Source organism: Metopolophium dirhodum, chromosome 4, assembly GCF_019925205.1.
Source record: "Metopolophium dirhodum isolate CAU chromosome 4, ASM1992520v1, whole genome shotgun sequence".
Lineage (NCBI taxonomy): Eukaryota > Metazoa > Arthropoda > Insecta > Hemiptera > Aphididae > Metopolophium > Metopolophium dirhodum.
Genome location: NC_083563.1, coordinates 35336974 through 35353680, shown reverse-complemented (window position 1 = coordinate 35353680; position 16707 = coordinate 35336974). Strand labels below are relative to the sequence as shown.

Sequence of the window (16707 nt, the reverse complement as noted above, 5' to 3'; positions counted from 1 at the left end):
ACCTGTTAAAAGAATTATTTTTCGTATGATAGTGTATAAAGTATAAAGAAATAACTATTATTAAAAAAATGAATGGATAAAACTGGGTTGATCAATAAAACATTCGAAAAGAGTCAAACTATTATTTAAAACCAAGTCAAAGTTCATATTTTTTTAGTTATACTTAATACCTGTGAAATTATTACAGACATTAGTGGCCATTTAAGTTATTCATAAATCATTTTTAATGTTTAAAAATCACTCAACAAAATTGTATTATTGAGGTGTACATATTTACGCATATTTATTTAATTATAAATTTGTTTTTAGTTATTTATGTCAAATGATAAAAAATGTTGTAAAATTTGAATTTGATTTATTGTGCATCAATTTTATAAAAGTTATGAACACTGGCTTTATCTTATCAAAACTTACAATTACCAATATATAATTTGGCAATATTGTTGTGAATAATTTGTATTATTACCATTCATTTTGGCGCTAAGTTGAAAATAAAAATATTAATAATATTATTCTTGATTAATAACTATGAATTAGCTAATAATGTAATTGATTAAATATGATATTATTTTCTATAACATTACATAAACAAATAATATTAAATAGTGTATATTGTTTAAAATGTAACATATATGTCATTCTCTTCCTAAAATTTACCTTAGTCCTTCCTTTTTCCTGTCTTGGATTACATTTTCGCATTATACCGTATAATGCAAAATTGTGATTCAAGACAGGAGACAATTTAAAATAATAAAAATACAGGTATGATTTATATCCCTTTTGCGACTTGTACTATTCATATATTATGTATAGACAGTAAATTTACTGTTTTATTATTAATAAAAACTTTTAAGTCAACACGTTTTGCAACCCAATGTTGCCACTAATTCCGAGTGTTTTATTAATTAAAATTGTATATTTTATTTTATTTTAATCTAATGTTTCTTCACACATTTTACAATTAGGTGTTTTTTTTTTTGTTTGAGAACTATAAATGTTTGGTAAAAGTGTCATATGATAGTTAGTAGATTCTATACAATATAAATATTAGAATTTAAAGAACATATCAATTACGAGAAAACTTTAAAAATTGTTGACGTTGGTTATTTTTTTTATGTTTTCCTTGCATGTAGTAAATGTTAAATAAATTTGCTTTAAGTGGTGATTTTTTCGTTTTAAAAGATTTAGAGAAGTATTTTGCACTGTATTTTTTTTAATCTATATTTATGGAAATTATTAATATACGACTTTGCTATCTAAGTTAGGTTAGGATATTGAACAAATTAAACTTCATGCTTGATTTAAAATTGTAATTGTTAAATTATTAGTGTTGAAAATCGAAATAATAATATTATTAATTTATTAAATTGAATTGAATAATATAAACGGGTTATTATGTGATTAATGGTTAGATCACTCAGATTCTAACCAATAATTATTTACTAACTAGGTATATACTATTTGACCTTAAGTTTCTGTTAAAATGTGTTTAAAATCTTCCAAAACTATTCAATATAACTATGTAAACAATTCATATTTTCTATAAATGATTAGGGAAATTAATTTTTCTAAATATTGTATTATTTATGTATATAAAGTATTGTAATTTTATTTCGCCAAGTTTTTGCACGTCAAAAGAACGTGATCCAAAAGGGGAACGTGACATTTATGGACAGACGGGTTTTTGTTTGTTTAGGACCGTTTGTTTTTTGTAATTATCAAACTCTGGTCACGTTATTAATTTTAGCTGGTCGTTCATTTTCACCAATCGAGTTTTTGTTTTTCAAAGGAACTCATAAAGTTTATCCTTTATTGATTTGGTTGCTGCTGATATTAAAAAAAAAATCTCTATAATATATTAGTTAAGTTTATGTACACATTTCAAGTATTGTAAAAACATTTTTTTCTTATAATTATAATTTATAAATATAATAACAATCATTGAAACTGTCTCGGGTGTGATGATCACCTTGTAGATACGCGTATGTGGATCAATATACCTTTTTAATATAGTGGTTCTTATTTGGTTACACCTCTTTGTTTTCCAACGAAATTATTTTATAATACTAATCTTTAATAATTAATAATAATATTCATTTTGAACCGGTCTGTGGTCGGCATTATTATTACACTGATTATTGATTAATCATTGAGTATTGTTAATTAATTTATAGCACCTCAATCTACTATAATAATATCAAACTGTATAGTATGCATACAATTTCCTTGTAATAATACTGTATATCCGACATAGTTTACATTATTAAAGTTATTAATCAATTATCAATAGTGTGACAATTCATAACTAATAAATTACAAAATAGTGCCATACACTTAAATATTTTATTTTATTTTTCTACGCGCGTTCCATAGATTCTGTTTATTTCATGAACATTGTTGTTAAGATAAAAAGAATATTTATTTATTCATAAATATGATGTGAAACCCATATGAGTAAATGTAAATAATTATTCGAGAATGTTAGCTACATTATATTATAAGTAGGTAGGTAACGACGTTTTGTTTGTCATTCATTGGTCTTTCAGTTAATCGTCTATGGATTTTTCATGATCGTTAAGGAAATCCCTAATCTTTGCCAAGGTCGCGAGAAAACTGTCAAGATGTCTGTTGCCATCTTTCAAAAATACATTCTTTATTGGTCACGACTTTTTTATTTTGGTAGTGACGTTGGGTTTTATGGAGTTGTAGAGAAACTCTATTTGGGAATGCCAGGAATCAACACTGTGATCTTCAATGGATGTACAATTAGTATTATTAAATAAAATACGTTTTTTAAAATTATGTATACATATTATTATTAATTTATGAATTGTGAATTATAATAATAATAATTCCATACAAATGTATAGATAGCCAATAGGCGTTTTTGTTAAAATTGAATGAATGGTTCATGCTAATAGTACCTTTATATATAGTGCATATTATAAATAAACTATGTTTAAGCTAGAACAGTCATATCATATTAAACAGATTTCGTATTAATTACTATTTACAAATTACCCGAGTCAAAACTAAGAAGTTATTTTAAATACATTAACTACCATTGGTTAGTAACTGTTTTACTAACTGGATCCTTTAAATAATTGTTATGATTGCGTGTTTCTTTATTTTTAGGTTTAATACATCCACGTAATTTTCGGTTCATATACCTAGTTGTTTGATAATAATTACAAAATATTAAACTATACTTGAGTGTAAAAGTTAAACTATACTAAGTGTTTCCGTGTAGTTTTAAATATTATATTTATATTAGCAATATTTATTACGTAAATTGCATAAAACGTAATATTATGCTTTTTGTGAATTAATTTATTTGAGCACAGCTCAATTCGATAATAAAAAGATGGGTTAGTGGATGTCGCTCTGCTGTACAGTAGGTTACAAGTGGGTCACTGTAATGAATGGTATTAATTTGAATTCAATGATATAATATCATTGTATAAGAAAAACAATTCTGAGCGAAAACGGTCAGTCAGCCTATGATATTACCAAGTATATTTGATAATATTATTGTGAATAAAGTAATTTATATATAACCTATTTACGTGGTCCCTTGTTTTAAATTTTCAATCCTTAACTACAAAAGTTGAACATTTTATAAATTTTTAACTACAAAATAATTATTAAATTTTAAATTTGATAAATTTTGTCAAAATTCGAACTTTAAATGCTTATAAAAAAAAAATTGTGCCTATGTATTTTTAATATTTTTCAACTGCTATTGTAAGAATATATCAGAAGCCTTGCATTAAATTTTCATGCTTTTTACCCAACAAATAAAATTTTATTGATATTTATAGAAAATAAAATTAAGAAAAATTAAAACTGACAATGTCCGTTAACAGCTCAAAAAGAGTCAAATTATTTTCAAAATTGTATGGTGTATAGAAAATGGCAATATAAACATTTAGTGAAATTTTCAAGTATCTACAATAATTCGTTTTTTAATTACAATAAAATAATAAAATCGTTACATGAGAAATCGAGTGAATATCAAATGTTGTAAAAATATGAATTTCAAACGCTCATAAAAATTTAATTTGATTTGCTTGTAGACATTTTTTTTTGATAAAAGTAGACAAACTTATGAGGAATCTTGTATTACATTTTCAAATCTTAGATTCAAAAACTAAAGTTTTTATGAATTCTCAACTCAAAATAATTTGGTAATTTTCGTGATTTTTCCGTATTTTGTCAAGATTTGAATTTTAAATGCTTATAAAAAAAAACTGTAACTAAGGATTTTTAATATTTTTTAAAATTCATTGTAACAATATAGTAGGAGCCTTGTATTAAATTTTCCAGCTTTTTACCCAACAAATAAAGTTTTATTGACATCCATATAAAAAAAAAAAACTAATAAAATTGAAAACTGAAAATGTTCCTAAACAGTTCAAAACAAATCAAAATATTTTGAATATTTTATGGTGTTTAGCAAATGATAATCTAAATGTTCATTGAAAATTTAATGTATCTACGGTCATTTGTTTTAGAGTTACCCCAAAAACCAAAATCGATTTTGTAAAAAAACCGATTTTGAGTATTAAAATTCCTGTTTTTCCTTAATTTTTATGTTGTTTTTCACGGCGTTTTTGAAAACTATTAAACATTTTATGTTTTGACCTCCCGAATGCACCAACTAGATTCATATTCCCATCGAACAAGATATTGTTGAAGAAAATCGAAGCAGTTTTTACTACCCCAAACCGTGATGATAGACACAAAAATTAAAAAAATATATATACCGGGTGATTCTTTTATCAAACAACACTCATTATTTCAAAAAGTGTAAATTTTTTTGAAAATATTTTTTACATAGTTTCAAGTTGCTTATAAAACAACGTTTTTATTTAAAAGTTTTTATTTTTATCCTTATAATTTTTTAAGTTTTTTACTATTTTGAATGACAACATAGGGTTTTAATTTTATATACCAAAACAGAATATTTTTCTTAGTATTTTGATACATGAAAATCGAATTTGGGGCGAGTAGTTCACGAGTTATAAGTATTTTAAGTTTAGATGAGCGGAGTGAAGTGGTACGGGGTTACCCCGCGAAATGTTTGTCCACTTCACTCCAAAACTTTGAATATTTATAACTCATAAACTACTCACCCCAAATTCGATTTTATGTATCGAAGCACTAAGAAAAATATTCTGCTTTGGAATATAAAATTAAGGCCCTATGTTGTCATTCAAAAAAGTTAAAAAGTTAAAAAATTATAAGGATAAAAAATATTTAAAAATATAATTTAAAAAAACGTTGTTTTATAAGCGACTTAAAACTATGTAAAAAAATATTTTCAAAAAAATCTACACTTTTTGAAATAATGGGTGTTGTTTACTAAAAGAATCAACAGGTATGAAAAAAAACAAACATCATTATAAAATCAATACATTTATCGCTCCGCTCAGAATCTAAAATCGGGGGGGAAATGTTCATTTGTAAGTCAATAGCTTATAATTATAATTTTTAATAATTAAACCTTACTTGAAATATGTACTAGAATTGAAGACTGAATACTAGACTGTGGATAATTTAGTGTTGTGGCCGCTCCTAAATCATACCGCTTTCAAAAAATAAATCTAATAGATTTTCCTCTTGAAAAGTATTTGTAAGATTAGGTTAGGTTAGGTTGTCTTTTGAATTGTGTATAATTTTAGGCATGAATATATTATATTTTTCTAAGTTAGGTTATCTATAAATACTTTTAGAAGTAGAGTATATTATCATAGTTATTGATTACTTGATAAACTTAATACTTAAAAAATTAAATATTATATGCAATCAAATAAAAAGCCGTTGTAAAATACTTTAAATCAATTTTTAACAGGATAGATATGAATTAAAATTTTAATAAATAACTATAATATGTCTTATACCTTTAATTTCCTTTTTTAGAAACCAATTAAATCGTACTTAATACCTAACGGCACCTATCTTATAATATTATATATATATTGTGTTTTTATTTTTTTTTCATCGTTGCTAAGGGGTAATGTCTAATATATAATAACATGCGGCTGATTCAAAGACCGCTCTTAATCAAGAGAAAATGGCATTTGTCAAGTTAGGTACTTCAAATTTGAGGGTTAAAATCCAATGCGTGTAATTGAAAATGTTCATCTTGAGTCTTGACTCGCAAAAATAAAAAACAATAACATTTATTACAAAAAGCGCTAACATTTTTTACAATCAACGTCAAAGTTGTAATTTCTTAGTATTAGGAGCCTACTATTTCAAGACATTAATTGATATTGTTCTATTATGTTGTACAATGCAATCGAATAAGAATTTAACTTAGATTAAATTCTAATTTGTTTTCCATCAAAATCCATTAGTCACTGCTCATTAATGATCATGTGTTACGTATAACGATGACGATTGACGAATATACATTTTTATTATAGGCACCTATATGATAAATATAATATATATGTTTTATATATTAACCTTGAAGTACTCTGCATGGCTCATGTATATACATATATTTTAGAGTATATAAAATCTATGCACATTATATCGTAAATAATTATAAGCTCTTTAATGTTGTGTTTTTTTCTCACAGCTTAAAATTCCATCTAAAGCTGCATTCAAATTGAGACCACGTGATGTTATTGTGAATTTGAAAAAGAAACACATTTTCGTTGGTATAAAGGGACAGCCACCCATATTGGACGATGAATTACAGCATGAAATTAAACTTGAAGAAACCACGTGGCTACTTGAAGACGGAAAAACATTCCTTATTAATATTGAAAAGGTAAAAGAATTATAAGTAATATATTATTATTATACTTTTATTGAATTATTAAAGTGCTTCCTATAACGGACTTGCTAGCCAAAAAATTAGAAATTGTTTATTTCTAATCCATTATTGTAGTGTGTGATATTCCCGTTTTTCGTTTTTATCCCACGATTATTATAAAAGTACGGGGAATTTTTATTTTTGACCCCCATAGTACCAACTAGGTCCAATTTGCTAACAGAAACCAGAAATCACGCTTGAAGTATAAAATTGAAGCATTTTTTTTACTATAAAATTATTTCATGATGTAACAAAAAACGCCATTGTAACCCCTAATACATTCATTACCTAGCTCAGATTAACCTAAATAACTTAACCCTCCCCCCAGGAATGTGTAAAATTTTAATCCTCATTTTTTTTATTTGATAAATATTTAAATACCTACATACTATTTTGTTTTGAGTTTTTATAGTTATTATAAATTAATTTGTATTACTTTTTAAATGTGTATGAATATTGTGTTTTCTGTTTAATATCTTATAATAACAATAAAATATAATATGTACCTGTATATTTTAAGTAGAAGTAGAAGAGTATTCGATATTTGGAGTTAATAGTTAGACTTTTATTGTACTACATTAGACTTTTCACTTTTTTTAAACTTTTTGAAAAAAATTTTACTTGATTTTGAATTACATTTTGATTTATTGTGAACGTCTGCACTTAAATATTTTCTTTATCTTGCTTTATCTTGCTTTATCAAGTTTGGCTCATAATTGTTTTTTGATTGTGATAATTTATTATGACTTTCAAATTGAGAGGACGTGATAGTGTGATACCCGCATGTGTTGTCTCCGTCGTACAAGTGCGTAACATACCAAACTTTACGTTCAGCAGAACACGTGTAGCTGCGTTAAATTAAAAATTAGAGTGAATTAACCTCTTATAAAATTTAAAGGTAAGATTATTATCTAGGCAATCCCATGGGCTTTTCATTATATTTTAATTTTAAAGTGAGTTATGAGTATTTTAAGATGTTCCAACAATTAACAATTTTAAAATACTCATAACTAGCTTTAAAATAAAAATACCCTGAGTTTGTCTAGATAATAATCTTACCTTTAGATTTTATAAGAGGTCAATTCACTCTAATGTTTAAACTAACGTAGTTACACGTGTTCAGCTGAGCATACAATTTGCTATGTTACGCATTTGTAAGACGGAGATAACACATTCAGGTATCACGTCCTCTTAACATCGAAACACACCATTATTTTGCACTAATATCCATCGAACCGAGTACCTACCCACACCAGGCTTTAGTTGCCTAACGTTTTTATTTTTCATATATCAATTTCCAAAATAAAAGGTCATGTAGAATAATAATTATTACTGTCTATTTGTGGTGCTGATTGTCTTTTAAAATATACGCTTTTGATCGTAATAAAAGGAATACATTTATTTAATGTGGTAAAAATTTTCGTTTCTTTCAGTGCAATATATAGGTTGTGTATTGAACTGAGATGGCACTTTAAAGTCGACCCATATTTATGTAAATTGTAACTCACCACTAGTTATTAACGAAATTAAATATATTAAGCCCACTACATCTCTTATAATCGGATATATCATTTTTATGGTAGAAATGTCCAATTTTTAGTTCCAAAGACTTTAAATTTGAATGGGATCTTCATAATATTTTATTTTATATTTAAATGGGGAATTTATATTCTAAGTAGCTTGGAACCAGCATTCCATAATCTTTATATTATAGGTTACGCCTCTAAAAAAGTTTAGGTTTAAACATTCTATACATCTCTGCAGTAAAATTTAATTACAAATTTCTATTATAGTTTATACAATTATATTGTAGTAATCAAATTCGTATTAAGCAAAAATGTATTTCTCAATATATTCCTGGGTTGATTTGATATATTCGTACGTTTCTAGCTGCAGTTAAAGAATAGTTGACGCCACTGAATCATATAAAAAACATCTAACAAGTGGTTTAAAATGTTAATTTCTTAGATCTTATAAACTGTGTAATTAATAATGTATTACCTACGTATATAACTTAATATTATACATTTTAATTTTTAATTTTTAAAAGGATATTAAATGTAATGTTTTTGACAAATTAATTTTTTATTTACTCTTTAATGATGAACAAAACTAATAAATACGAATTAATATATCTTATTAAATTTTAATAATAATTAAATAACTACCTATTACATTTTTAAACACCATATTTGTATAAAGTTTAAATATGAATCGAACAATTATTGACCTGAAAAATTGATTGGTAAAGTTATTAAAAAAAAATAGGACCGTCTATGTCATGACTTAAATCTATAGGTATGTAATATACAGGATGTAACAGGAAGACATGAAAAAATAAATTTTGTTACTTATAAACGTATGACAAAAATTGTTAAATTTATATGATAAGTAAATAATTTAAAAAATATACTCATGTCAGCAAATTTCCAAAAATTAAATTTTGAAAAAATTTATTATGTTCCAAAATTAATTTAATCAAAAAATATTGATATTTAAAAAAATTCTAAAAAATAAACTACTTGACTTAGATAAATGTTTTTACCGGCAAAACTGTTAAAATTGTATAATCAGATTCACAAATTGGATATTTTGAATTTATCCAAATAAAATTTAATAAATTTTTTTATTTTTTATTTTTAGTATTAAAAACTATTTATGTTATATATTATATTATATTAATATTTTATACTGATACTGTTTTGAATTTTATTCGTATACCTATCGTTAAAATGTTTAATATAAATTATATATTATACATAAGATGCTTTAGATAAATAAAAATTTGGAATATTTAATTTTTTGCACAGAACTTGCACAAAACGTGAGAATGGCTGCGCGTCGCTGTAACCTAGCTGTAACCTTATAAGTTATAATAGCCGTTGTAGTTAAATCGTTCTTTTTTCATTGTGGCATCACTACAAGGGGTCCGAATTGCTTGCACATTACTTGTCCCCCCATGTAACATCGTTTATTAACACAATAATGTGTACACGTTGGATGACTCTTAAAGAGCCGAAGACTACTTTCGATGTACTAGTATATTTGCTTAGAATCAAGGCTCCGTTAGGGTGCACAATTTGAGAGCATTTGACTGAACCCAAAAAGGTTGCCGTTAATTTTGCACCCGGCAACGCCACCGCTACAGGCTCGACACTCGACGAGGCGATAACCACCTTTGCCTAAGTTGATGCATGTGATGTGCGTCTTTGCACACAAGCGTAAACACGTAAAATAGTGTGCAAAATGCCAGCTTAGGTGGCCACAATCTACCGCCTCTAAACGTTGGACCGCACATAGTATTTATACTGCCGCGCTACTAGCTAGGGGGGGGGGGGGCTGCGCTCGCCATATATAATAAAAGATAAGGATAGGACATAGCGGTCTTATCAGCGGTAATCAAGTGGTCCATTTGAGGCCAAATAAGTATACTTATATCGAGTATCGACTATCAATATAAAAGAGCCTCAATTATTGCCTTCCCCTTCAGGACCACGGCCTCAAATATATTTAACACGGGCGTGGCCTATCCATATCTTTATGTATGGCTCTCGCACAGCAGCTGTTCTCCGTTGTCACTAATATGCGGGAACACAGCCGTCGCTCGTCTTTAAGTGATCTAATCATAAACCATAAAAAAACTTATATTCAGTGTTGTAGTCATATTTAAATTTTTTGGGATTAATAGGATATCAAAGGACTTTTGTGGAAAAGTACCAAAAAGTTTTGGTACAAATTTTGTACTATAATGATCAAAATATCTAAGTTAGCGTTTTTTTAGTAAAACTTTTTATTAATTTATAACTAGTATAACGTACGTAGTATATTGTACTCGACTTTTGATCGTAATTTTGTATTTAAAATAATATTTCATAATATATTATTATACCAATACTGAAGTAAAATGGACGCTTATAAATGTATTATTTTTTATAGAAAACGAAATGGCTTTATTAATATAGTGTTTATTTATCTTCGAAGCTAGTAATTTTTTTATGAATATTTTTTCTTTATAATATATTCTAACACTTCTATAATTTTTTTATCTATTTATACATAAAATGTGTATATAAAATGTATTAATTTAAAATTAATGTTAAAATGGTACTTAATCTAGTCATAATGATTTAAAACTTAAGTATATTTTTTTTATGAATCGTAATGACGTAATATTGCAGTAATAACAAGTTTAAATTTTTAAAATATATTACATTTTAACAAAGAATTTATTGGTTGTAAAATCTGGTGTTTTTTAGAACTTATTTACCTGTTTCAATTTGTTTCTTTAATTTAGTTTTATTTTCTAACATTTTATTTAATACAATTTGAGGACACCGATAGTATATACTATATTATACCCTATCTTTTTATCTACTTGCCAATTAAGAAAAAAAATTGTTCTGAATAGTTACCTTCAGTAGAAGTCAAACGTTTTAACGAATTCAATTTAAGGGGTTCTGTTAAAACTCTAATAATTATTAACCTACCAAGGTACTTATTGTACTAAAATTAGTACAATGTATGCCAGTTGATTATTATTTCAGTATTTTATTTATTATGTGAAATAATTTCAAAAAATATCAATTATTCCATTTATAATCGCAAATGTACAATATCGATACCTATATTTTCTCAGTTATCTTGACAACTTGTTTCTATTTTTAAAAATGTAATACTTATCATTTTTTGGATTGTGGGAGTAAAATTTATTGAACAAGTTCCGTGTCCGTTTCGTGAAAATATATCTCTATTCTGTAAAAAATTGAATTTATTTTCATACCGCATGGGCTTATAATACTATGCGTTTGGAAATTTAAATATCAGTTTCTTTAAATTAATCGGTGATTTATGAAAATATTGATAACCAAATGTTATCAAATGGTTATCAAATGTTCAATAATTGGATAAACTTGACTAATTCGTTAAGAAACCATGCAAATAAATAAATTAATAATAATTTAATTACACAATAATAGTATTAAGTAATACTTTTATTGAAATTAATTCCTATTCACGTGCGTCGCATATTATGAAACTTTATCTAAGCATACATAAATTCTACTAAAGTACCTAGATTTATTTTATTATAATAAAAAATTATAAAATATTATATTATATACAATGTAAATGTTAGACTATTATAAAATTATATTAATAACAACAAATCAAATAAAAATAACAAATATATAATACTCATGTTTTCTTTTGTAGTTGGTATTATAATAAGACTTGCGAATTCACCCAGTTTAATTGGTGCGTGGTTTATTTTATTACAACTATATTATAGAGTAAAACAGTCATTAAAATTTTGTACACGTATCCCACGTAGTCATTTTAATTTAAACGATTTATAAAGTCATAAACGATATTATCACCCTTGATTTTGTTTTGGAATCAGAAATAGTACGGGACATCGTACACAGACTGTAATATAGGCACTGGATCTTCGTTTCGGAGGTCTCTTTTTAGCACAAGCCAACCGATAGTTGATGTATTATTATAATATATATTATATATATTTGAACCATATCATTTGCAAAAACGATCTGAGCAAAATTCTAAATATTATTTTTAAATTGTAATTGCACATAAACAACTTCCAAATATAGGTACTAAATATACTGAACAGTGGACATATTATATGTATATAGTTATGATGTAACATTGCACGTTAACATAATCTTAAACCTACAAATAGCATTACATTTATATTTATAAATCTATAATTTATCAAATCATCAATTATTTAGGTATTATAGATTTTGTTAGAACATTTTTTTTCTCAGGGTGGTTTCTGGTAGTGAATTAGATCTAGTTGGTTATTTGTGTCAAAAGAAAACAATTCACAGTACTTTTCATAATAATTAGGAAAAATAAAACAGAAATTAAGGAAAAACTGAATTTTTATTTTAACCTTTAACCAAGTTTTTATTAAATCGGGTTTTTATGGATCTTTATGAGCTATTTATAGACTATTTACATTTTTAGATTTGGTTTATTTTTTTTCCATAAATGTAGATGGTAAAAAATGTTTGTAGTCAAAAAGTTTAAAAATTTAATACAAGGTCCCTCGTAAATTATTTATACGAGGATCAAAAAAAAAAAGATGAGCGTAAATTTACAATAATTTGTTACTGTAATTTGTCAAAATCACTAAACTGTGCAAAATGAAAAACTATTTTAATTATCTTGTTGTAATTCAAAATTCGTGGGGACATTATACGTGTGTTATTATATTTTACAATACGCTACCTATGATATATTCAAAATATTTAGATTATTTTTAACCTATTCAGCTATTGTCTATTTATAGTTTATTCCGTATTACTAATAGTAAAATAAATTACTATATATTAGTTAGCATTATAAATATACTATTAGTATCATAGGCTGACAGACTGTTTCCGCTCATGGTCGTTTTTCGTATACAATGATTTATTAGTTACCTATCATTAAATTCAAATTTAACACATCCATTACAGTGACTTACTCAATGACGAAGTACACTCGACTCCTACATTAAAGCAGAGCGATTATCTATACCTGCCCACTTTTTTTTTGGGGGGGGAGGGGGTGTTAAAACTGCAAACATTTAATTTCAATGTGTTTTAGGTGAATAAAATGGAATGGTGGTCGAGACTGGTGATTTCAGATACCGATATATCTACCAAAAAGATCAACCCAGAACCTTCCAAACTTTCCGATCTAGAAGGCGAAACCAGGTCCATGGTGGAGAAAATGATGTACGACCAGCAACAAAAGAATATGGGATTACCTACGTCAGACGAGCAGAAAAAACAGAACGTTCTTCAAAAGTGAGTTTATTTTATGTTTTTACTTTCGTTGTTTTAACTGTTAATATTTTTACAGGTTTATGGAACAACATCCCGAGATGGACTTTTCCAAGTGTAAATTCAATTAAACCAGCTCAAAACCAAGAAAATAAAAATAAATATATAAAGAAAAGCATTAAATGAAAATTGAAATAATAAAAATAATGTTATCACTTACAGTTTCTTTAGATGAATTCAAAAGTTTTTGGATTAAAATAAAAGTATTGTAAATTTGATTGTAGTTTTGTGTTTTTAACTGAATTGTACAATATTGTACTACCTGATTGCATTATATTAGATCATTGGACGTTATATTCTATCAGACACCAAGTGCTGCAAAAATCGTATTAGCTAAGTATAAGCTGCGCACATTATTATAATTCCAAATTAATGTCTAATCAATTATCTGTACGTATTGAATTTTTTTTTGTAGGTATATATTATTTATTTTAGTTGAGTTTATCAGTTAAACGATACAAGAATGAAAGTACGATTATGATCTGGATTGTAATATGTAAAATATTTTCAATAGTGGTAAATTATTGAATGAAACATTTAAAAAATCTAAATCTAAACTAGTATGTGCAGTTGTCAGATGAATTTGATTAATGTCCAAAACAATTTTGTAACCATAGAGAAAACTTAAGTTATTATAAACTTAATAAAAATATATAACTTTATAAAAAAAGATCATTGATGTGAACTGCTCAAATCCTTATGGAGAAGTAAAGAGTGTGAACAACTGTAAACATTAAATGTCACAATAACCTTGACATTTTCAAAAAGAAAAATTATTTTCTCCATTAGCTTTGTACATTTTGATTAGCTTTAATACAATTTTGCATCTGTTATAGTCAAGAAACGAAACGTCTACAACAAAAAAATTGTGGAATTTGTTTATCTGCACGTAATTTGTCTAAGAATGGTTTTTACAAAAAAAAAAAATAAAATATTATTTAAAAAAACTATAAATTCTAAACTAATCAATAAAGTAAAAACAAAATTATACGCCTTTTATAATTTTACTTGTAAGTTGTAATATGTAAATGCTATGAGTGTACGAGGCTTTCGATTGAAATTTACGGCTAATTTCAGTTCGATAGTGATGGTATTTAAGTGTCTATGCACTACCTATACGGGCTACGACTTGAGTTCTGTGCTTAAGAAATAAACGTACCTACCCATGATCAGGCATGGTTAATGTCAATGTGACGCGACTCTGGGGACTAAAAGCTTAATTTGTTTGGAAATTACACAGCTGCGGTGTTCTATATAATAGAAGGAATTTATTTGGTCAAATTATATCAACGCTAATGAACACATTTATCAATGATTGCGTAAAATGATTGACCAAGTGATCTACGAATTTGAATTACAGCCAACGCTGCGCTATGTGAATAAATTAGATATGCACGTAGATGTATCGAGTCGGATAAATATGGAAATTGCGTAAAATTAGGTATTCATTATCGAGATAAATATCCTAAACGCTTAACTTAACGAAATCTCGACATTCCACAAGGTTAAACTTATATCGTTTTACTATTTAATAGCATTGATTATCAATTAGATACCATATATTATTTATTGTCAATGGTAATAGTCGGTTCTTGCAGCATTTCGCTAATCCGATATTCCGTTCACAAACAACGACTAATATATCCATAAAGATTATGATATTCTTTAAAATGTAAACCGTAGACGCCTAAAGATCGTGCGAATTGTCTTTTTATTCAAAAAACGAAACGTGTTTTAATTTGTTTTACAGGGGAATTGTACATTCAATAAAATCATAAAAATAAAAAAATACCCACGAAGATGAGCTGAATAAAATAATATTCTACTTTTGTTTTTGACAGCTACAGACGAAATTATATTCTAACGATAACGAAACGTGTTTATAAACGGGATGATAATAATAAATTGTTTACTGCTACTTATTATCCATAATAATATTATGTCCGTGCCGGATACTCACGAAAGAGTAGGTACCATAGGTATAGGTACAGTAATACAATATGTATATTAAGTTAGTGATCTATACGTCATTACAACTCTATATAGTGATCTGAAAATGAGCCTATATATTTGATTTTGTATACTTCATTAGGGTTTATCATTTATATTATTATATAGTGTACATAGATCACTAATACATATACATTTAATTAGTACGTTAACGGTCAACACGACAATATAATAAAAAACCCGTTTGTATAATATAATATTATATTTTCATTCCGTTTATGGAAGTACTGTGCGTAGGTAGGACGTACCTATCAGGTTTATCAATGGCCTATCCTCTGTTATATGCAATCGCGTGCCTGCAATCGAGTTGTGTTCAGTTATGAGTCACTCAGCACTCTATATATACATGAAAAATTTATGACAATATCAAAAAGCGGAAATCTGAAATTGTTGTTTTTATTATTTACGAGCGTACTGTGCATTATTGTATCAGCTATGCGCACAGAGGGAAAAATCATTATCTATACAAACCGACGAAAAAGTGTATTTCGCGAGAAATCAATTGGGTACCTACCGAAATCAAAAATGTTTTAGGTAGGTATTATATAGGTACATAATAGCCGATAGGTTATGATCTACATTATAATATTAGTTAATAGTTATTACTAGTATGGTATGCTGTTAAATATATCATATATATATTTTATGTACGTACTTTTTATGTAGGTTATGTATCTATTATACATTTAGTGCGCGATTACAATTTTGAGACACCAGTATAAAACTAATAAAATAGTTTTGAAGCTCTTGCCTCGTCGATATTGGCGCAAATAGAGTGTAGCTCAGCCCTTAATTAAAAATTTAACCCCTACGCCAAATATTATAGTCAACATCAATACACTACAATGTTTTATTTGCACCTATATTATATGCCTATGGATAAAGTTCGTAAAATCGTAGAAAAACGGAACTAAACTTTCAAGTACATTATAGGAAAAATCAAAATATATTTAAGCTCTTATAAAGTAACTATAAGGGCCGTATCCGTAGTCGATGCTTAAGAATAAGTATAGCAGT

At 26.6% G+C, this 16707-nt stretch overlaps 1 protein-coding gene across 1 annotated transcript in view; it reads left to right on the top strand.

The window, feature by feature from the left end:
* The window catches only part of LOC132943157 (nuclear migration protein nudC), a 31869-nt gene extending 17966 nt beyond the window's left edge, over positions 1-13903 (top strand). Inside the window, exons 5-7 of the mRNA XM_061012003.1 lie at positions 6590-6784; positions 13442-13644; positions 13700-13903. Of these exons, the coding sequence (XP_060867986.1) occupies positions 6590-6784; positions 13442-13644; positions 13700-13751 (450 nt within the window). The 3' untranslated portion in view covers positions 13752-13903. The remainder of the gene's footprint in view (positions 1-6589; positions 6785-13441; positions 13645-13699) is intronic.
* Positions 13904-16707: the final 2804 nt, after the last annotated feature.